Consider the following 23,065-nt stretch of genomic DNA (forward strand, 5'->3'; position numbering starts at 1 on the left):
AACTCGTCATTAACCCGTCATTAACTCGTCTTTAACTCGTCTGTAACTCGTCATTAACCCGTCATTAACTCGTCATTAACTCGTCATTAACTCGTCTGTAACTAGTCATTAACCCGTCATTAACCCGTCATTAACTCGTCATTAACTCGTCATTAACTCGTCTGTAACTCGTCTGTAACTCGTCTGTAACTAGTCATTAACTCGTCCTTAACCCATCTGTAACTCGTCTTTAACCCGTCATTAACTGGTCATTAACTGGTCTGTAACCCGTCTGTAACTCGTCATTAACTCGTCTTTAACCCGTCATTAACTGGTCATTAACTGGTCTGTAACCCGTCTGTAACTCGTCATTAACTCGTCTTTAACTCGTCATTAACTGGTCATTAACTGGTCTGTAACCCGCTCGTGTTCTCAGGCAGTGCTTTGGAGACGGCCTCCACTGGGCCGGCTGCATGATCATCTCTCTGCTGGGTCAGCACAGACGCTTCGACATCCTGGACTTCAGCTACCACCTTCTGAAGGTGCAGAAACACGACGGCAAGGACGAGGTCATCAAGAGCGTGGTGAGTTGAGTCAAATGATGTCGTATTGCTTTGACTTTTTCAGCCATTTGTTTTAAATATCATAAAACTGAGGACTGTTTTTCTTCAGCTGTCTCATTATTTTAAAGTTTATTGTGGAAGCTGAGGTCCAACTTAAAAATACTGCATTGTCATCTCATCGGTTTATTTATGCTTCCGTTTCCTTTCAGCCTCTGAAGAAGATGGTCGACAGAATCCGCAAATTCCAAATCATCAACAACGAGGTCTTCTCCATCCTCAACAAGTACCTGAAGTCTGGAGACGGAGAGAACATGCCGGTGGAACACGTGCGATGCTTCCAGCCACCGATCCACCAGTCGCTGGCCAGCAGCTGAGGCGGCTCCAAACACTGGTCATTACCAGTGGACCCACGAGTGTTCCTCCTCAGCAGCACCGGGCCGCATTTCTGTCAGGATTATTATTTTTTGTATTCACGTGTGCCTTATCAGATATGAATAGATATTTCCCCTTTTTTGGATGAACTATTCTTTGTTTTATACTTGCAGAGCGCTCTAGACGAGGAGGTGAAATTAGTTTTATTAGAAGTATTTATGGGTTTGCAGTGGTGGGATCATATTAAAGGTGACGGGAACTTGTTTTAAGTCTTTTCTATATAGTCTGAACGTGCATGCTCATAATCATTTTAAAGGAAGATGAAAAGTAACAACGCTTGTACTCGTGTTAAGCATTTATTCACTGTGCCTTGTTTTAATCATTTTAATTCAATAAATATGTAACAAATCTGTTGGTTTCATCTCGAGAGCTTCTCATGTAAACGCAACAAAAATTGTTTTTTACTTTCAAGTATCACGAAAACTCAAAATCATAGTGACCGTCAGCAGGACCTGATATAGAATATATATTAAAACCTTTATGGTGTTGATTTATAGAAAGTAAGTCGGTGCATGAAGATGCATGTACATATAACAAAACTTCTTTTTAAAAAACAAACTCATATTTACAGCGCTACAGAGGAATTAAGTTCTAGCTGATGACCAGTCAGAGAAGTAAGGCAAATCAAAACGTGAGTACAATCCGCTGGTCAGAGTCCTCGGCTGATTGTCTTGTTGAGTCAGCGGGCAGCCGAGAGACGTCAATGGTCCAACGAGGACGTCGTGGCCCCGTTCCTCCTGGAGACGCTCTCAAAAGGCAGACCCGTCTCGCGGCCCTCCACGTCCTCGCTGGTCAGCAGGTCGTAGTGGGACGCCGAGCCGTTGGCGGCGGGAGACGCCCGCTCGTCCTTCCTCATGGACACGGCGAGCGCCGCCAGGCTGACGCTGACGTCCTTGAAGGCGTGCAGCAGGAAGATGCCCACGATGATGGTGAGGAAGCCGCTCAGCGTGCCGATGACGTCGTCGGCGCCCATGTGGCCCCACTCCTTGAACAGGATGGCGGAGCAGGTGAGCACGGACGTGGTGAAGAACACGTAGTAGATGGGCGTCACCAGCGAGGTGTTGAATATGTCCAGGGCCTTGTTCAGGTAGTTGATCTGCGTGCTCACGCAGGCCACCAGGCCCAGGAGCAGGATCCACGCCAGCGGGTTCCTCGCCACGCTCTTACCGGCGATCGCCTCCTTGATGGCGATGCCCAGTCCTTTGACGCAGGACACCGACAGGGCGCCGATCACCGAGCAGATGGTGATGTAGACCAGGATGTTGGTCTGACCGTGACGGGGACCCACGACGAAGATGAAGATCAGCGCCACGATGATCACGAGGGTGGCGAAGATGAAAAACCCTGAGAGAAAAAAGAGGGAGTGAAGGGTTCACTCGTTTTATATCTCAATCGAAGATATTAACAACGGCTCGTCTTCGATGGTTTGAAGGGTGGTTGTATTCTGTACTTATTCATCACTCACAGGACACACGAACACACTACTGTCTCTTATGCACCACAGGCTTCATTCTAACAGGTTATGAAGCCTGATTCAGAGGTCAACTTTGGTGAAACACTGACTGGATCCGTACCCGGGTCCACCAGCTTCTTGGCCATGTGGTCCAGGCTGCTGATCTCCTCCTCCTGAGGAGCGTGGATCACCATGGTGGTGGAGCCCAGGATGCTGAGCAGACAGCCCAGCTTCCCGTGCAGGTTCAAGCGCTCCGTCAGGAAGTAGGAGGACAGCACGGCGCTGCAGAGACGCGTTCACAGGAAGTTAGACGTTAGTCAAATGAAGTTGGTCAGTGAGAAGAGGTGCAGCGAGTCGTCCGTACCTGACCAGCACGCTGAGCGCTCCCAGTGGGGTCACCAGGGTCGCCGGAGCAAAGGCGTAGGCTGCGAAGTTGGCTGCTTCACCCGCTCCCACTATAAGGATTAAGACTCATGAAGTTAGACTCATGGTGGAGGTAATCAGTGTCTGAAGTGTGCTGCAACAACACTCAGTCAAGGTGCTCCAGTGTACACATGGGTTTGGTTCTTTGCAGGTCAAAAGACATCCGGGAGTCTGAAAGTCTCTGATGTGGTTTCACAGCCTTTCAAATAATAGTTCAGATACTAAAACACAAGTTACATAATAACAATGATATATATATTATAAAAGGTCTTCACTAGATTACTTACTTGACAGTAAACCAGCCCACCAGAGCCACTCCTTCAGATATGCATGACCACCCTGACCTGAAGAAAACACCCGAGTTATGAAAACGTCAGGAAGCTGAAGGCCAAGTGAGCAAATGTTTTACCATCATAAACAAAAAGCATCAAAGTGCAAACTTCTAAAAGAAATAAGAAAAACATTCCAGAAGACCCGCCCCCAAAATAAAAGATCTCTCTAAGAAATAACGTTCTTCTCCATAGACGTCCCTCATAATAATAATAATCTTTATGAGCTCATTTCATACAGACTATGGAGCTCAAAGTGCTTTACATTTAAAAATAAATAAACAGAAAACCTTCCTTTTACAAATGAAATGAATGGAAGTGGAAGTAAAGCATTTGAGGAGTTAAGATGAAGAAGAAGCGGCCGGGCAGATGCGTCGTGCTTTACCTGCCCGCATGGAGCCCTTCCTGGCCAGCCGCAGGAGTCCTTTCTTCTTGAGGATGAAACTTCCTCCGATGAAGATGCTGGAGCTGACGGCCAACCCCAGACCGACGTAGAAGTCGTACTTGCCCCGGTCCTCGCCCATAGTGAGGGTGGATGTGTCGTTGCGGTGGTCCGTCACATTTACCAGCGAACAGCGATGATCACCGACGGTACAGTTCTGACCCGACACCTGAGAAACAAAGAGGAAAAGCATCATGTGAGGAAAGCAGCACATTCAGGACCGACTCGTCTCACAGACTGCTGAGGAGTGAGTGCGTCTCAGTCCGGCTTTGGTTCATTAACACAGAACATTGTGCAACTCTGCAGCTCGGTCAACATTACATGTGAAGACAGAAGAATTGAGGGTGTGACGCTCCACTGAGGTTCATGTGACGAAACTACAATCAACGAGTTCACGAGCGGTTCACAGAGAAACAGAAGGAACTTTAAAACTGGGACAGACGGACAAAATGTATTAAAGTAACTCACTTAATAAAACAATTAAAATCAAGATACAAAGTGAAAATATAACGCAAAAAAATCATAACGTAAAATGGAAAATAACAGCCACTTGATAATAAAATAAAGATAAGATCAAAAATATAATATAATACATAAAAGGTATAACGTAAAATAAAACTAATTTGATGAGAAAATTAAATTAAGTAATATAATGAATAACGTACGGTGGAAAATAACACCCACTTGATAATGAAATACTAATAAAATAAAAAATATGCTTAAAACTCATAACACAAGAAAGCGTCTCAGGGCTGAATCGTAAACGTCACAGCTCGTTCAAAGCTAACGAAGTTTATACGCTTCCTTTGTAGCTTAGCTCCAGAAGCTAACGTTACATGGGTAATGACTTCCGTAGCTTGGGGCGTAATTTCAAAGCTGCTGGGAACCTCCAATAAACCAGCAGCAGACTCCCAGTTTGTTAACTACCCGTCTATTACATGTCACTACATTATCACCCAGTGAAATCAGCACCATGGCGGCACCACTGCGTTACATTTTAATCAGTTTAACGGCATTTAAATGCGAGGATATCTCTCGTTAGCTTGCATTAGCGTGACGGCTAGCTAGCTAAAGTCAGTTAGCGTTAAAACACGAATAATGCGGATATCCGCTTTACTTGCTAGGTTTTGAGAATAAGTCTTAATATAGAGTTTTAATACCTGTTCAAAAAGGTGGCGGTCGGTTTATCCAACGAGAACTAACGTATTAGCAGCTGGAGGTTAGCAAATAGCTAGCCTACTTCCGGGTTCTGTGGCTAACCGTCGCATAACTACCCGCGAGCTTCTTCTTCTGCCTATCAAAGGAGCTGCGACCGCTGAACTGTGGGAGTCCTCCAGCAGGTTGAAGTCCACAAACCACAGAGGTAGTAACACACCGGAAGTGGAGACAAAGTCGAGTCTGTATCGTGTTTATTGTTTTTATTGTAGTCATTCTACACTTTACGTTATCATAAAGTACAACTCAGCATGATTTCATATCCGTGTTGATTTATTATTATGTTATTTATAATACAAACTATAGCGTCAGAACAACCAAAATCATCAGAAACAGACGTCGCTTCAGCCTCCAGTGGTCTTGCGAGGGTAAAGAGCTGGTCCACTGTTCCACATCTGTTAAATGTTGATTGAAAAACAAAGTAACATAAAAAATACAAAAATAAATAAAACTTAAATGAATTTAATGTCCCAGTGAGCACTAACCCGGATTTCAACGTTGATTTCTGGTTGAAAAACCACCGCGACCCGAAAAACCACCGCGACCTGACCCCGGATAAGAGGAGGAAAATGGATGGATTTAAAAAAAAAATTTAAATGTAATTTAAAATGTATTTTCTTTTAATTTAAACCACATTTTTTATTATTTTTTAACGTTTAAATTTTTACATAACAATTCAAACCACATTTAAAATAAAAAAATAAACTACATTTTTTAAATGTTATTAATTAAAATTATTGTACGTTTTTCTAAATGAAGTGAAGAAATTGTTCACTGTAAGAGAATATGGAACTAGTTTTATTAAGTTGAATGTTCAAGCAAATCAAGCAAGACCCGGCCTTATCAAAGAAAGGAGTTATACGGTTTGTAAGTAATATTTAACATATTACTATATTACTTTTTCGACATGTGCAATATTTGATATTATTAATTTATTTTAGTTGATTTAAATTTCGTTAATTTACTTCTTATTTTTCTACTTTTATGGTTATTATATTTGGCACTTAGGGGTAGTATTACTTTTCGACACTTTGTAATTTGTATTTAATACTCTGTTGTGTTTTATTTGTATGTCAGATACATGAGGAAAAACTGGCACAATCATTTTCTTTATGATTTGGTTTGTCATATTCAACAATAGAAGTCTGTGAACATGTTTATAATGTAGATCAATAATGTAAATCACATGAATACCATGTTGGACAGATTCATACCGATGAGATAACTTGAGTCTTTGTTCATCTTCTGAAGTTACTCAATGATTGAGAAACAGTGAAGAAGTCAAAGCGAGTCTGATTCTGCTGAACGGACAGAAACACAATTATTAACCAGCGAACAATGTTTTTAAGCCTCTTTGCAGCTTTTAACAAAATATAAACACATGAAGTTCCCTCAGTGTTCTCTTTAACGTCTATGAGAAGTGACGATCAGAGTTCAGTTCATGAGTATTTATTCAATTAAAGACAGAATGATTCAAGAGAAAAAAGGTTTTATTTGGTGATATTCTTGAGTTACACAGTAACGAAGAAATGTTCCATAAGAAACTGAAATGTTCAGTGAAACACGGTGACTTTATTATTGTTATGATTATTATGCATGTATTCATATTACAGTAATTATTATATTCATACATATAATGTGCTCAGTCTTTGGGCCTGAAGTGAAACACATGAAAGGAGTTATTAGCAGAGTTTGCTCATTTGAACTGCTGTTTGGACGCATGAGGTGTAAACATGAAGTCGTCTTCATCAGTGCGTCTTCTTCTTGGTCCTCCGTGTGATGGAAGCCTCCTGAGAGATGCGCAGCAACACGACGGCGACGCTCACCGTGGTCAGACCGCTCAGCACGGCCACGCCGTCGGCCGCCGTCAGCGCCGTCCACTCCCTGAAGAGCAGCGCCGAGGACACGGTGGCGCTGCACGTGAACGCCACGTAGTACACGGCCTCGAACACGTTGGAGCTGAAGCTCTGCAGCGCCTTGTTGATGAAGAAGAACTGGAGGAGGACGCTGACGGCCAGCGTCACCAGTAAACCCAGGAACAGAGGCAGAGCTCCGGTGCCGCTGCTCCCCGGGTCGGACCCGAGCACGTCCGGCGCCACCAGGCCGAGTCCTTTGCTGCCGGGCACGGTGAAGCTGCCCAAGAGGGAGCATATGGCCACGTAGACCAGGATGTTGGAGGATCCGTGAGCCGGAGCGATCCACACGATCAGGACCACCAGCAGCAGGACCACCAGGAGGGCGTACGCCACAAATACTGCAGCAGGAAGACAGACAGACAGACAGTTGCTTTATGAAAGGACTTCATGTTGGATTCATTCAAAATCACAACCAGAAACACTTTATCTCAGAGTTTGCACAAGCAATGAAATTCACTGATTGGTGCGTGAGAATAAACAGAGTGCAATAGTGTAAAACATCGTTTAAAGTAAAAAATATGAAGATTTACAATATTATATGATAGGAAACAATATAAGAGCATGTTTAAAAGAAATAATATTTCATAAAAAGTGAAGTAAAAGAGTCGTGTTCCTCTATAACAACCTGGGTCTGACAGCCGGTCCTCCAGCTCCAGTCTGGATGTCACAGGCTGGGCTTTAGGGGCGTGAGTGATGAGCACCACGGAGCCACAGCAGCACAGCACACAGCCCAGCTTCCCCACCAGGTCCAGCTGCTCCCCGAGGATCAGAGACGCCAGCACGGCCCTGCAGCGCAACAACAGGTTCACATAGAGGATCAGGACTACACTGAGACTGGTTCATATAGAGGATCAGAGACGCCAGCACGGCCCTGCAGCGCAACAACAGGTTCACATAGAGGATCAGGACTACACTGAGACTGGTTCATATAGAGGATCAGAGACGCCAGCACGGCCCTGCAGCGCAACAACAGGGAGGCTGACGGAGTCCTGAGAGGAGCTCAGGGTTAAGTAGTGAAATCTTACAGTGTCTCTGTGAGAGTAAAGCACTTCATGATGGCTTCATGTCACATCCATACATCGACCAGAACGACTCTGCAGCGCCACCATATTCAAAGTCACTACGAGGAACTTTAACTTAGTGGTGGTTCTGTCGCCCCCTGTGGACTAAAGCTGTCGTGTCTCTGAGCGCCAGACTCTTTAGAAAACCTCTCATGTTACTGCAGCAGGTCTGACAGTCTGCTCCTCTCAGTCCTGGTTCTGGTTCTCCCGTGCCTCCCTTCCCTCCAGCCGGTCTCTGCTGGAGTCTGAGCTGAAGATGACGAGCATCAAGAACAGCTCTATAGAAACAGACCATCTTCTCTCTGATGGTCTCTGTACTGATGGAGGTCTGTAGAGGATCAGGACTACACTGAGACTGGTTCATATAGAGGATCAGGACTACACTGAGACTGGTTCATAGAGGATCAGGACTACACTGAGACTGGTTCATAGAGGATCAGGACTACACTGAGACTGGTTCATAGAGGATCAGGACTACACTGAGACTGGTTCATAGAGGATCAGGACTACACTGAGACTGGTTCATAGAGGATCAGGACTACACTGAGACTGGTTCATAGAGGATCAGGACTACACTGAGACTGGTTCATAGAGGATCAGGACTACACTGAGACTGGTTCATAGAGGATCAGGACTACACTGAGACTGGTTCATAGAGGATCAGGACTACACTGAGACTGGTTCATATTGAGGATCAGGACTACACTGAGACTGGTTCATAGAGGATCAGGACTACACTGAGACTGGTTCATAGAGGATCAGGACTACACTGAGACTGGTTCATAGAGGATCAGGACTACACTGAGACTGGTTCATATAGAGGATCAGGACTACACTGAGACTGGTTCATAGAGGATCAGGACTACACTGAGACTGGTTCATAGAGGATCAGGACTACACAGACTGGTTCATAGAGGATCAGGACTACACTGAGACTGGTTCATATAGAGGATCAGGACTACACTGAGACTGGTTCATAGAGGATCAGGACTACACTGAGACTGGTTCATAGAGGATCAGGACTACACTGAGACTGGTTCATAGAGGATCAGGACTACACTGAGACTGGTTCATATAGAGGATCAGGACTACACTGAGACTGGTTCATAGAGGATCAGGACTACACTGAGACTGGTTCACAGAGGATCAGGACTACACTGAGACTGGTTCATAGAGGATCAGGACTACACTGAGACTGGTTCACAGAGGATCAGGACTACACTGAGACTGGTTCATAGAGGATCAGGACTACACTGAGACTGGTTCATAGAGGATCAGGACTACACTGAGACTGGTTCATAGAGGATCAGGACTACACTGAGACTGGTTCATAGAGGATCAGGACTACACTGAGACTGGTTCATAGAGGATCAGGACTACACTGAGACTGGTTCACAGAGACTCACCCAAACAACACTCCGAGGGCTCCCAGTGGGGTGACGATCACAGCGGGCGCCGCGTTGTACGCCAGGAAATTCCCAATTTGACCAACGATCACTGATGAGGTCATAACAGGTGAGTCACATGCTTTAAATGTACCACTGTGTTCTCTGGTGGTACTGAGGGGAGGCCTCATAGTTATTACTGGAAATGTTCAAACGAACACTTACATTTGATTTAGACTTCAAGCTTTAGATATCTGGAAACACATGTTCTACCTCTGACCAATAAGATCAGTCTATCGGAGAAATGTTAATATAAAGGATATTTAAAATATGACTGTTAACCATTTCTGTTTTAAAATGGCGTCCAATGCAACGACAAATGCATTGTGGGTATCTGTAATGACGTTTGAACTATTTATTTTATATTTTCATTCTAATCTGAAATAAGAATATATATGTTGTCGATATCCAGAATGTTTATTTTAGAAAAAATCAATCGTAGATCTCTGAGATGTTTTTTTTGGACAAAGAGTTGTATTCCAGACATCTTTAATATATTTTATAACAGTATATATCCAGTCCAGCTATTAAATACCAATCAACCTGCCAAACCCTCCAGAGTCGATAGGTGGCGCTGTACTCACTGGACAGTGTGCCGCTCCACCACACCCCGTCTGTGAGGTACGAGGCTCCTGCAGGAAACACAGCAGGTCTGTGAGTGATTCCACTTCTACCCAAATATATATCAAAGTCAGAAGCATAAAATAAAATAAACAATAGGGATAAATATTATTATTATTGTTCATCCCTTTATTTGATTCTATTGACTTTTATTTTGGAGTAATACCTGTTATTAAAAGTTAATCTTTTTTATTAAATTATCAACGTTTAATCACTAAGGCATTACTCCAAAATAGAAGCCAATAGAATAAAATAAAATCAACAACAGGGATAAATAATAATAATATAATAATAATTTTAAACCAACACTTAAAAACTAAGGCATTACTTCAGAATAAAAGGCAGATCTAAAGGAGAGGTATGTTATTCTCTATCCAGTGAGTTCTGCAGTTTGGGGACAATAAAAACAGAATAATAATTTTATGGGACACATAAGAACTTCAGAATAAAAGCAGTGGAGGAGCTTAGTCATGTGACCGGAACAGAAAATGTCTACCTCTGTCGCGCGACCGTAATATTCCCTTTTTCTGAAGCACAAAAGTGGAGCCGTTGATGAAACTTGACACCACCGCTATCACTATTCCACGAACCGGAAACGAAACACTGCTCGGTTCAGACTCGGTCGCCATTTTTCACTGTTAGCTGTTTCTTTAGTTAAGTTTGACAGAAGAATGACTGAACGGTCCACTGTCCAGTTTCGTAGTTTGACTGGGAAGTGGGACACTGCGCATGCGCGGTTCAACAAGTACCAGGCTGCACCATGGTAGATGGAGTCACTCGAACGAAACTGGCATAGTGCGCATGCGTCAACGTAACTGTCTTTGAATCAGGTTTTCACATACAAGCGATTTGCTTTGGTGTATTAATGCGTAGACATGACGCATAAATAAAGAATAGAAATAAAGTTAATTAAAATATATTTAAAAAGATACTTTGAAAATAATATATTGAGATCAACAGAGGTTCACAGAATTAAGAATTAAAAAAATACGAGGGATAAGCGTTAAGATTTAATGACTTTAAAATATTAATAACATACAATAAATTCGAAATAGAAATCAAAATCAGATTGAGAATCAGAATATAGAGAGATATACATACTCTATAATTAAATAAACATCTAAAACTATCTGAAATATGTAACTGCATCTAAATATAACATCTGTAAAATAAAGACCACATTCCTGCGACACAGCGCCATCTAGCGGACGGTTTGTATTCACTCCGGGACAACCCCGCTCCTCCGATGTCCCGCCTCGAAATCCCAAAGAAGCGCTCCTTTTAAAATCAAGGCCGGTACGAGCGGGCGAGAATAAAAGCTAATCGGCGCGCACCTCGCTTCAAGAAACCCCGCCTCAGCGGGATACTGCGGTGAAAATCAATCGCACCCCAATCGCTCCCCCTGGTGACGACTACGTAGTTTGTTTCCATGCCTCGTGCCTCAGTCGGCGACCTGTCAATCAAGTCCATATTATGAACCGTCTTGTTTAATGCAGCAAAGCAGCTGAGCGGACTAGAATAAGCTCAAGAAGATACCGCAGGTAATTTAGACATTTATCAGAAAATAATGTCATGTTTACCCCGGTTGTGTAGCTAAAGTCTCCGGTACGTCACGTCTCCGGTTGCCCGTTAATCGTTGCACGAAATGATGATGAGCTGGTGTGTAGCTTTTGCTAGCTGTCTAGGCTGGTAATGCTAGCTAGTTAGCTTTAGTCACACAGCTAAAGTGAACAGAGACTGTGCGGCTAAAGCTAGCCGTCTAGCTAGCAATGCTAGTTAGCTCTAGCCGCACAGCTAACGGAGACTGTGCCCTTGCTAGCATTGAATGCTACTCGTGCGCGTTTTTTTCTCATGTATCTAATGACGTTAACTATATTTGTGGATAATGTTATTACATCTTTTAGACCTTGAAACTCGTGCTTGTGAATTATAAGCTATAACGCAAAGGTGACGTCACAGTTGTGCGCGTTACATTCGTATTTCTTTATATTAATTGCAGGTACTTGGAAGTACTTGAAAGGTTGATTCAGATAAAGTATGCAGCATTTTGGTAACATTCTTTTAACTAATTAAAATGTAGATGTGTAACGTTAACATGTCTGGTAGTTGGTTTGTGAATTTTATATATATATATATATATATATATATATATATATATATATATATATATATATATATATATATATATATTATATTATATTACATTATAATCGGAGGGATTCAGTCAGATGTTGGGTTTCCCATTTGTTTACATCTGGGGGATAATATTGGTTGGCCATGCTGATATTCCTCATGTTAGTTTAAGTTTTCATCTGACAACTGAGAGGTGTTAAACTACCTTTTTTATTAAATTCAACCATAAACCATAAGCAGGCTTGTGTTGTCCAACCTCACTATACTATAGAACAGAGGTCTTCAACAGGGGGTCCGCGAAATCTTTGGTTGATTAGAAGAAGAAAAAAACATGAATGTGTCCATTATTTTAATAGTTCAGTGTTGTATGAAAGATAACAGGTATCTTTATGCATGGCAGTGGTACAAATAGGCCATCACTCATTTTTCGTTGCCATGTTTAAAATGAAAACATCAGTGTGAATAGCTTGTGTGCATGATTATCATGCAATTAACAGACAATGTTGACATTGGCGTTGGTATCAGTTGACAAGGTGTGTTTATAAATGTCAGTGGCACGGCCTCCCTACTCACTGTACCTGTTTAAAATGGAAACATGAATATATGAGCCTGTGTATTATTAGAATAGCTTAGTATTGAATGCACAATAAAGATGTATGTTTATACACGGCACTAGGCCCATTTAATATAAAACACAATTTTATACAATATATATAGTCGGGGGTCCCTGCTCCATCTCTCTATCAGTTTGGGGGTCCTTGGCCTGAAAAACTTAAAAACGTTGAAGACCCCTGCTGTAGAATATTATTTTAATGTAATTCCTGGTAGATTTAGACTTTCTATTTGTGTGACAACAATGAAATAGAGTTCAACAGTCTGGAGTATTTTTGTTCATACATGAGCTTCATGTTTTCGTGTGTGTGTGTGTGTGTGTGTGTGTGTGTGTGTGTGTGTGTGTGTGTGTGTGTGTGTGTGTGTGTGTGTGTGTGTGTGTGTGTGTGTGTGTGTGTGTGTGTGTGTGTGTGTGTGTGCGCGCACGCGCACGCACTATGGAGACAACTGTAATCCAGCATTTTTTCCCAGGAGTTATTACTGCAAATATATAAATATTGCAATACTTTCATCAGTGGGCCTCAGTGGGAACATGTTGAAGATGCCCACTTAAGGTCGTGGGCAAATAACCTCATTGGTTCACAGGCACTTCTTTTTATTTTTACTAGTGTTATTGTTTCATGCATAAATATTATGCCCAACCCAAACAGGCTTACAAGATATTTAGGAAAAGAGAACAGACACCAGAGTAGAAACAAAAAGAACAAGTGATACTGAAGAACTAAACCATGCTGACGGTAACAAAGGAAGCCAACTTATTATCATAAAGATTAATTAACCTTTACATTCTGTCACCATGGTGCACCAATGCATTTCTGGATGTAGACATTTAATTGAATTACTATTTCATCATAAAAAGGACAAAACAGAAGAAAATGTGATTCATTCTCAAATTCTTCTTCTTCACATACTTTACACAAGCTGTTGTCCTCCTGGAGCTTTTTAAATCTTAAGTCACGATAACCTTTGCATAAATGTAGATCATTGTCTTCAGACGGTAACTTTGTGAATGTGTCTCACAGTAGCAGTCACTTGCATCTCTTTCTCTGGCAGGTTGGCTGCGTCTGCAGCCAGGAGAGGAGAGGGGAAGATGCCTTCTCCATCTTTTACCCTCGATGCTCAGCTGAGATTTCATGACAAATGGCTGAAGATAGACCTCCAGGTGTGTGTTCGTAAAGGAATATCATTTGAAAAAACCCGTTTTCTCAGATGAGAAGTGAAGAAGTGAAACATCTGCAGAGTTTTTCGTCTGTTTCAAACGTCTGTATTGTTCAGTTTCTTGAAGAAGCTGCTTTGTTTCTGAAAATGTTTTCAGTCTGATTGTGTTGCATCACGTTGGGAATATAGAGAGTATATTATATGTTACTCTATATTAGGGCTGGGCGATAAATCGATTTAATCGATTAATTCGAATGTGTGCTTTAAGGCGATGTGTTTTATTGAAAATCGAGAAAATCGCCCCCACCCCTCCCCCCCGTTGGGTTCCCGTAGTAGAGTGCGCGCGCATTGTTTACAAACTAAAACAATGGCGGCCAGCAGCTTCACTGCTGGCCGCCGCCGCCGCCACCTCACAACAACAACCCAGCATTTTGGAGACATTTATTCACCGTCTCAAAGCTTTGGACCCCAGGTACGTGCTACCAAGCCGTAAACATTTTTCTGACGTTGCCTTGCCTCGGCTGTACAATAGTACACGCCAAAGGATCTCTGCGGAGCTGGAGGGGATGTCATTCTACTCCGCAACAACTGACCTGTGGTCCAGCAGGTTGACCCAGACACCGATCCACTTGACTGGTGGAAGCGTCACCAACTTAACTTTCCAAGGATAAGTACTTTAGCAAAGAAATACCTCTCTGTGCCAGCTACAAGTGCCCCCTCTGAGAGGCTTTTCAGTGTGTGGGGGGGGCATTGTTACATGCCACCGTGCATGCCTGAAGCCAGAGGTAGTAGACAGGCTTGTCTTCCTGGCAAAAAATATTTAGAAAAAACATGCACTACTGTTTAATACTGTTGGTTATGTTGTGAATGCACTTGATTTTGTTTACATGCACTTATTTACTGTGCAAAATATGTTATGTTGATGTTAGATCAGATGTTGCACTTTTGAAAATGTGAATGTTAAAGGGTCATATACATTTTATTTCATGCTGTGTTTGTATCAGTGTATTCAGTTAGAAAAGCTTACTGTAAAAAGTTACATTTGCACAGTTGTTTACAATGGAAGGCTACTATTTAATGCCATTTAATGTTATGTTTAATTTAATTTTATATTTAAATGATTCAGGCAAACAAAAGAGTGACCAAATACTTTTTGTATACTACAGGCACCTTTCTACAATGTTCAGGTTTTGTTTGCACTTTATTTTTATCAACCTACTTGGGAAAATCATCACAAAATAAAAGAAAAAATTGTTTTCAACAGCTTCTGTCATCTGCAAAAAATTTTGGGGGAAAAAAATCGATTTAAATCGTGAATCGGATTTTTTGTAAAAAAATCGGAGATTTTTTTTTTAGGCCATATCGCCCAGCCCTACTCTATATATCATGAACATCCACAATCCTGCGTCTTTAACTAAGCCGACACAGCGGATCACTGCAGACTGATTCAGGCCTGATGTCAGATGATTATTGTTTTTCCTGTGATGTGTAAAGAGGTGGAGCCCGTAACATTACAGTAGGTTAAAAAGGATCCATGTTGTGAAAACAAACCCATGTTGGTTGTAATTATGAGGACTTTAGTTAATATGTGATGGATTTAGGATCAGGATACAACACTGGATCCACCGCCTCGTCCTCTGGTCTGCGCTCCCAAAGGAGGACTGAAAGTGAGAGAGAGTCATGTTTTCCCATCGGTGGAGCTCTCTGCGGTGCTGAAGGCTGCTCCGGTGTTTCGTGTCCAGTCTGGTGACATCTGTGAGCCAACATGTTTTTGACATTTTAAGACATTGGATCCTTGAAAAGCCAGAGTTGTCTTTCCGCTTGTGAGAGTTTCTGAGTAAAGCAAAGCGTGAATGGTGCACCAGCTGTGATGACGACGACGCAGCCGGTGTGTCCTCGACTCGGTTCGACTCGGTGATAAGAAAGCAGCTGTTTTGTTCTCTCGTTTATATTTAATATCAGCTTGTTGGTGTTGGATGTCTTCGCTGGGTTATGAAGACTGAACAACAGATTCACCTCCAGGAGGAAGAATTAGTTGAAGTTGAATATCTCAGAACCTTTCATAAAAGGGCCGATTACGTTACTGTAGTAAATGGAGGAGCAGCTTGTTCTGTCCGTCTGTCTGCGCTGAGCTTTATGTCGGACCGACTTTATCAGAGCAAAGAGCAAAAAGAGCATTTTGTGGGAGCAGATGGGTCCAGCGGACACTGAATGTTTCTGAGTGTTGTGCTTCTGTCGGCCTCGTCTCAGACGGGTCGTCCTTCTTGCTGTTCGGTTGTCAGATTGAGCGTTGACGAGCTCATCCATACAAAGTTTGAGGAGAAACCGTCCTCTGGTTGGTGCTCGTGGTGAAAAGACAAACAGATGATAGAAAGCAGAGAGGCGATGATGAACACGGGGACATAAGACATGTGTTAATCTGCAATGGGATGGTGAGTAGTGAACATTTATAGGTGACAATAGAAGACTAAATCAAGCTGAGCTCACTGGTATGATAGTCTGTGATTAGCCTGTCTGTGTCTACTGAGGCACAAACACTACAAAGCACAGGCATGAAGGTGTGAATACACACTGATCAAAGTGAAGTAGATGTCCGCAATGTGCAGTGCTGATGCTTCTGCTTGTGGTTTGCTTCGTCAGCGAGCCTTCTCTCCAGAGGGACTGTGTGAGATGTGGAACGAGATGGTGAAAGATGAGGAGATAACGTTCAACGGAGACGAATCCGCTCACCCAGGTACAGCTTTCACTGACGCCGTCTGTGACACACCTGTCTTCAGGTTGTCACTTTGTTTGAACCTTTGCTGCTGAAGGTTTAATGTCCGACTGTCTCTGCGTGGTTTCAGAGGATTGCACTGACTGCTTTGGAACTACTCCGAAGAAAGATGAGCCCAACGACAAAGAGAAGAAGGAGGAGGAGGAGACGTCCACGTCTGTTCATCACTCCATCATTGAGACCTGGGACTGGGGCCGGCAGCCAGGTGAGAGAGAGCGGCCTGAAGAGGCTGAGAGGAGAGCGCTGCTGCTGCTGCCGGGCTTAGAGACGGTATCGTTAGGATCTTATCCAAACTAGAACTGTCGATTCTGCTCTTTATCGGTTCTTTTTGATTATTGTGAGGTGAAAAAGACGTTTGCGACGAGGACATCTCACTGCAGAACAAAGAAAGTACCGATAGCAGAACGGAGAACTCTGGACCACATCTATACTAACGGGTTATTACTGATATAGAACCGGTTCCTGCTTAGAACCAGGTTTCTGTGGGGTGGGGGGGAGATCCCTAACGATGCTGCACCGCTCTCCTGTTTGTGACTCCTGGTATTTTATGCTTCTCTGTTTCCAAGTAGAGTAATTAATACCATGCTGACTGCAGACGCTTTCACAACACTTAGATGTGGACCAGATACACCAGATACGAGCATACTGACCATTTCAACACATGGCCACCCTCTCTGTTTATCAGTCTCACTGCTGACACGTGAGATGTGGAAACTCGGACATGACAAGTTGCGTCTGCAGGTCTGAAGTGGTTATTTTTACCTCTTGGTTGGCTGGACTGGGTGGGACAGTGTCATGGTGGTGGGAGATAAGTGCTGGGTGGGGGGGGGGGTCTCATGGATAGTGAAGGCTTCTTCTTATTGACTGAACCAGGACATCACACTCTGATTCTACATTGAGAGTGTAACTGGATCTCTACATGGACGATGCTCCGTCACTGATCCTTAAAGAGACAGTACTGGTGTTCTGTAGTGTGTGTGTGAGGTTCTCCTCCACAGTCAGGGTTCTCCTGCAGTAGATGAGTTGATAGAACAGACAGGAGAACCAGCACGGGAGCAAAGTGATGTTCTGCTGTGGACGTATGTTCACTCCTCACAGAATGTCTCTCAGTTGAAGTGAAGCTGTATTCAGAATGTCTTCAGCTCTTCAGCTTGCTGTCACACAGACCTTTCTGAGGGAATGAAGCTGTTATCTATGATCTACAAACACACCAGACTCATTCACTCACACTGACTCTACCTCTCAGGACAGGAGCTGCTGCTCTGCTGCTGAGCTTGTGTTGAGAGACTTTAGTGAATCTGAACGAACTCTTTAAAAGTACCACCTACAACCACACTTCAGAAAATCCAAACTGTCCCTTTAAAGTCCAGTCAGCTTACTTCCTGCTTTCCATTGAGTGGTCCGATATGTGGAACATGTTGATCTCAGCAGTTTGAGCCCAAACTGTTGTTTTTAAATCAGAATTCTGCAGTAACACATGAGCTCTGATGTGTTTGACCTCTTTTCTTTCTCTGATCTATATTCTGATGAAGAGTTGATCAGGAGTTGGTTCTCTTGCACAGCCATAAGTAATGATGTACAACAAACAGCTGACCGTAGTGTCGCTCATGTGACATGCTCATGGATTTCTGATCTGCTATTTTGGCTCATGTCATCTTTCCTGCAGTGCACGCTGCTGTGCACGCTGCTGTGCGCGCTGCTGTGCGCGCTGCTGTGCGCGCTGCTGTGCTTTTAAATATGAGAATTTGAAGACGGCTTCAATAGTTTAAATGTAGCAATATGTTGAATGAGTTTAAGTGTCATCTGCTTCATGTTATTGGTGAGTTGTTACATTTCTCGATAAGTTAGAATGTGGCTTTAATGGGTCGTTAAATGTTCTTAAACTTTAGATGAGTCAAAGTCACATTGCTCTTTATATTGACAGATTTAATGTGAGAATATTCTTACATTGTATTTCAAGTATTTCTGCCAGAAATTAGTTTTGAATCGCAGAAGAAAAATATTATGAATCTTGACAAATTGTTACTCTGAGTATTGTTATGAATTTGTTAATCGATTAACATTCATTCAAAGCTTCTATTGAGGTTTGTGAATGAAGCTTTTAATGAGGTCATCACCCTAAAATAACAAGCTTCTTAAGTAATCCTCATCTTGAGCGAAGTGGTTGATGGGATTAAATGAGTTTGTTTATTCATGAAACCGGCCGTAACTCGTCTGTGCAGCAACGTTCTTTCATTGCAGTGACACCAGAACACATGGAAGGAAGCAGAACCTAACAACATGTCGTGGATTTAAGAAATGATTACGTCTATCTGTTTAAAGACATGTACACTGTAATCTAAATCTACAAATATAACTCGAATCATATCTTTGTAGCCAGCTCTAAATATCATCTTTAAACACAATAAATAGATCAATAATAAAAGCTGTGCGTTTGATTGTTGATTTAGAGTTTGAATGTCAACGTTATGAATGAAGCTTCCAACTACTTGATGCAGAAAAAATATATTTAAACCTCAGCTGTCTCGCCATGAAAAAGAAGACGTGCAAAGGTTCGTTTATATGTATGAGCAGTTTGAACACTCAACAGCAAGAGTTTTCTGTGAGAAGTAATTGTGGGTGACAAATAAGTTCCGTTATGTTTGTGAAGATTCACTTTTCTTTGCCCTGTGTGTGTGTGTGTGTGCGCGTGTGTGTGTTTGTGTGTGTGTGTGTGTGCGCGTGTGTGTGCGCGCGTGTGTGTGCGCGTGTGTGTGTGCGCGCTCATGCGTGTGTGTGTGTGTGTGTGTAGATGAGACAGAGTTGAAGGGCTGTCTGCTGGTGCTGGTAGACGACCAGCAGAAGCTCTCGGCTCAGATGGCTAAAAGCACGCTGTCGGCCCAACGGCTCCGCCAGCGCCTCGTCATCCTGGAGCGATACCTCATCTCTCTGAGCCACAGCATGATGGAGGAGAAGTACAAGGTCCGCTGGAAGGGCCCGCCCAGCCCTCCACTGCCTGCTGCCGACAACAAGAGGTGAGGAGGAGCTGGAGGTTCTGGTAGAGCAGGGGTCTCAAACTCCCGGCCCGCCACCTCATTTCATGTGGCCCGCGAATCCGCCAGCAAAAACAAAATATATATATATATATTTTAAAAGTTAGACTGGATAATAAAAATACCCCCATAGTCGAAATTATGAGATAGAAAGTCGAAGTTATGAGATACTTAAACAGTTATAGAAGCAGCTCTTTGGCTTACTGTACATTTAACATGGAAATGTATTGTGAGCACATTGAAGACTACTTTAAACTGTGAATGCAGAGAGTTATTGAACAATATGTTACGAGTGGTGACATTTACAACCGGCCCTTTGCGGGCGACCGTGATGCTGATGGGGCCCGGAGTGAAGATGAGTTTGAGAGCCCTGCTGTAGAGCATCAGAGGGTTTAAAGGAGTGTGAGCAGGTGCTTAGATCACTGGTGAGCCAGGTGTGCAGGGTCTCACACCTGCTGAGAAGCTTAATGTGCAGGTGTCTCCAAGGTTTATAACAGCGAGGGACACTGTACATTAGGGCTGGGCGGTATAAACCGGTATACCGGTTTTAATTTCCCGTATGATATGAATTTTTCACACACCGTCATACCGGTGCACAGCCGAAACAACTGGTGTAGCTCTTCAACGGACAGCAAAACATATTGTTCGCCGCTATGAGCGCTACGGTCGGTGCTCGTTGTCTTAAGTGTATTGAGAGAACAATGACTAACGCTCTCTAACAGTAAAACACCACGACACAACAGTTTGTGACACATAATCAATTTGTAGCACTAATAATTGTACATTTATAAAATGTCCCCGCCGAACTGCATGCTGGGTAAAGCTCGCTAACAACAGTCTGCTAACAGCTGAGAGGCTCTGTCGCTCCAGTAACGTTACATTAAAGAACAGAACAGCGATGCCGGATGAACAGACTGAACAACACATATGCAACGCTGATCACTGTAAAATGTGTGGTATTTGTTATAAATGTACGTTGGTACATAGAGTGATAAGAAGCTGTACATGGAGGGGCTTAGGACCCAGGGGATGTAGGTGAAGGAAACAGGAAGTCACGGAACGGAAGCCACGCCACACAAACGGCTGTTGACCGCTCGCTGGCCGGTTCTTTTTGGCATTAATTAATGAATGCTTTAACGTGGAAAAAAATACCGTGATATACCGTGAAACCACCAGAGTCCTACAAAATACCGTGATATACCGTGAAACCACCAGAGTCCTACAAAATACCGTGATATACCGTGAAACCACCAGAGTCTTACAAAATACCGTGATATACCGTGAAACCACCAGAGTCTTACAAAATACCGTGATATACCGTGAAACCACCAGAGTCTTACAAAATACCGTGATATACCGTGAAACCACCAGAGTCTTACAAAATACCGTGATATACCGTGAAACCACCAGAGTCTTACAAAATACCGTGATATACCGTGAAACCACCAGGCTTTCAAAATACCGTGATATACCGTGAAACCACCAGAGTCTTACAAAATACCGTGATATACCGTGAAACCACCAGAGTCTTACAAAATACCGTGATATACCGTGAAACCACCAGAGTCTTACAAAATACCGTGATATGCATTTTTGGTCATACCGCCCAGCCCTACCGTACATCTGATTTATTGTAGGAGCTCTGCAAAGTTCGAAAACAATCTTTCGATTCTGATTTGGCCGTTCAATACAAAGACTGTTCTATTAAATTAGTTCAATGAGGTCATAGGCGGCCCGTAACAGTTTCATAATAACCCTGAAATATGTTGAAACCTCTCAACGGGGTCAGCCTGGGTAATTCAACTGGTTGATCCTCAACGTGCTGTTCGTTGCTTGATTCTGTGAAGCTCCAGAGGACGTACAAACCAAACTAACTGTGCAGAATCAAACAACACAACGAGTGTAACCGACTACCCACCGTGAACTAACCACATGCTGTGTGTGTGTGTGTGTGTGTGTGTGTGTGTGTTGTGTTTCCAGCCCTCGGCCGGCCAGTAAAGGTGTCGAGGGTCTGGCCAGAGTCGGCTCCAGAGCGGCGCTCTCCTTCGCCTTTGCGTTCCTGCGTCGAGCCTGGAGGTCAGGTAGGAATGTGGCAGTGAAGACGTGTTGTTGGGTGCTGCTGGTGGAAGCCGGACAGCTGTTCATGAATGTGTTGCACCATGTGTCACACGCTGCGCACAGTCAACAACACAACATGTGTTTTTAGCATTAGCTTGTAGTGTTTGCAGACTCGTTGGTAACGTTTCGACACCTTTAAGATAATGAACCTAACATTCTGCTTCATGTAGCGCTGAATGTTCATGCATTAGAGCCTTCCTGTAACATGAGATGCGCACACACACACACACACACACACACACACACACACACAGACAGACAGTTAAGCCATCCTCAGTGTATCTGTGTTCATGGAACAGTGTTTTCTGTCTCCTGCTGAATGAACAGATGTTCCAGGACATCGGGGCTCCAAGTTCAGCTTTGATGGTAACAGAGAACCAAACTGGTCTGCAGTGGAGGTGTGAGGATGTCTGGTGATGAGTTGATGAGTGCTTAGACATAGTTTTAGGAAGGTGAACAGGTCACAAGGCTGCAGCTCTTTCTCACACACACACACATTACATTTCCTTTAAAACGAGCACTTATCATCAACGTTTCACTGGATTACGGGTCAATACGTTCTCACGTCTCACTGGTTCTGCCCTCACGCTTGGCAGATTGTAAGCTGTGTGTTTGGGTTCTGTGTGTGGTGTTTATCAAACAGGAGATTTGTGTTCCTCCAGGAGACGATGCGGACCTCTGCAGCGAGCTGCTCCAGGAGTCTCTGGATGCGCTGCGAGCGCTACCAGAAGCCACGCTGTTCGACGAGGGAACCGTGTCGTCGGTTTGGCTCGAGGTGGTCGAGCGGGCCACCAAGTTCCTCAGGTCGGTGTTGTTTATTATTATCAGTCGCTCATTCTCTATGTTGGAACACATGTTTGAGATGATCATGTCTTGCCTTCTTTTGGGGACCAGTGACGTACACGGAAGCGCCAGCACCAAAGGCAACATTCCTCTGCAGGACCAGCACCTCGCCCTGGCCATCCTGCTGGAGCTGGCTGTGCAGAGGGGCACTCTCAGGTAACCAGAAGAAATCCCCCATGACACCCTGCTGCAGATAGAAGCGTCTCCTCCGCTCACTGTGTGTGTGTGTGTGTGTGTGTGTGTGTGTGTGTGTGTGTGTCCAGTCAGCTGCTGTCTGCCGTCCTGCTGCTGCTGCGTCTGTGGGAAAGCGGCACCAGAGAGATGGACAACGAGCGCTCCACCCAGGGAACCAGCGCCCCTCTGCTGCCCCTCCTGCAGCGCTTCCACAACATCCACAGCAGCAAGGAGGAGCCCATTCCTGAGGAGGAGGCTGAGGTGAGGCTGCTCTTCTAGTTTGACACCAGAGGAATATGAGAGATGGAACTAACTGAAGATATGCCGACGAGCTCGTTGTGTG

General features: G+C 43.6%; 4 protein-coding genes across 7 annotated transcripts in view; 2 read left to right on the forward strand and 2 right to left on the reverse strand.

The window, feature by feature from the left end:
• Positions 1–1,324, forward strand: part of cyfip1 (cytoplasmic FMR1 interacting protein 1) — a 41,331-nt gene extending 40,007 nt beyond the window's left edge. For both annotated transcript variants that reach the window (XM_079267159.1, XM_079267160.1), the window contains exons 30-31: positions 416–563; positions 752–1,324. In XM_079267159.1, the coding sequence (XP_079123285.1) occupies positions 416–563; positions 752–916 (313 nt within the window). In that variant the 3' untranslated portion in view covers positions 917–1,324. The remainder of the gene's footprint in view (positions 1–415; positions 564–751) is intronic.
• Positions 1,325–1,428: 104 nt separating this feature from the next.
• nipa2 (NIPA magnesium transporter 2) lies at positions 1,429–4,924 on the reverse strand. The gene is made up of 6 exons (XM_079267161.1): positions 4,782–4,924; positions 3,565–3,790; positions 3,138–3,194; positions 2,792–2,882; positions 2,549–2,709; positions 1,429–2,318 (listed from the first exon to the last, which is right to left on the reverse strand). The coding sequence occupies exons 2-6, from the start codon at positions 3,701–3,703 to the stop codon at positions 1,675–1,677; spliced, it is 1,092 nt and encodes a 363-aa protein (XP_079123287.1). The 5' UTR covers positions 3,704–3,790; positions 4,782–4,924; the 3' UTR covers positions 1,429–1,674.
• A 1,660-nt stretch (positions 4,925–6,584) lies between these two features.
• Positions 6,585–10,508, reverse strand: nipa1 (NIPA magnesium transporter 1; the record flags this gene model as incomplete). The annotated part of the gene is made up of 5 exons (XM_079267296.1): positions 6,585–7,090; positions 7,378–7,538; positions 9,220–9,310; positions 9,843–9,890; positions 10,376–10,508. The coding sequence occupies 5 exons, from the start codon at positions 10,506–10,508 to the stop codon at positions 6,585–6,587; spliced, it is 939 nt and encodes a 312-aa protein (XP_079123422.1).
• An 846-nt stretch (positions 10,509–11,354) lies between these two features.
• The window catches only part of herc2 (HECT and RLD domain containing E3 ubiquitin protein ligase 2), a 67,788-nt gene continuing 56,077 nt past the window's right edge, over positions 11,355–23,065 (forward strand). For all 3 annotated transcript variants that reach the window (XM_079267313.1, XM_079267314.1, XM_079267315.1), the window contains exons 1-9: positions 11,355–11,420; positions 13,678–13,786; positions 16,423–16,516; positions 16,626–16,760; positions 19,347–19,569; positions 21,568–21,668; positions 22,368–22,509; positions 22,600–22,704; positions 22,812–22,983. In XM_079267313.1, coding sequence (XP_079123439.1) covers positions 13,715–13,786; positions 16,423–16,516; positions 16,626–16,760; positions 19,347–19,569; positions 21,568–21,668; positions 22,368–22,509; positions 22,600–22,704; positions 22,812–22,983 — 1,044 coding nt within the window. In that variant the 5' untranslated portion in view covers positions 11,355–11,420; positions 13,678–13,714. The remainder of the gene's footprint in view (positions 11,421–13,677; positions 13,787–16,422; positions 16,517–16,625; positions 16,761–19,346; positions 19,570–21,567; positions 21,669–22,367; positions 22,510–22,599; positions 22,705–22,811; positions 22,984–23,065) is intronic.

This window comes from Melanostigma gelatinosum, assembly GCF_949748355.1.
Source record: "Melanostigma gelatinosum genome assembly, chromosome: 4".
Taxonomy (NCBI): Eukaryota; Metazoa; Chordata; class Actinopteri; order Perciformes; family Zoarcidae; genus Melanostigma; species Melanostigma gelatinosum.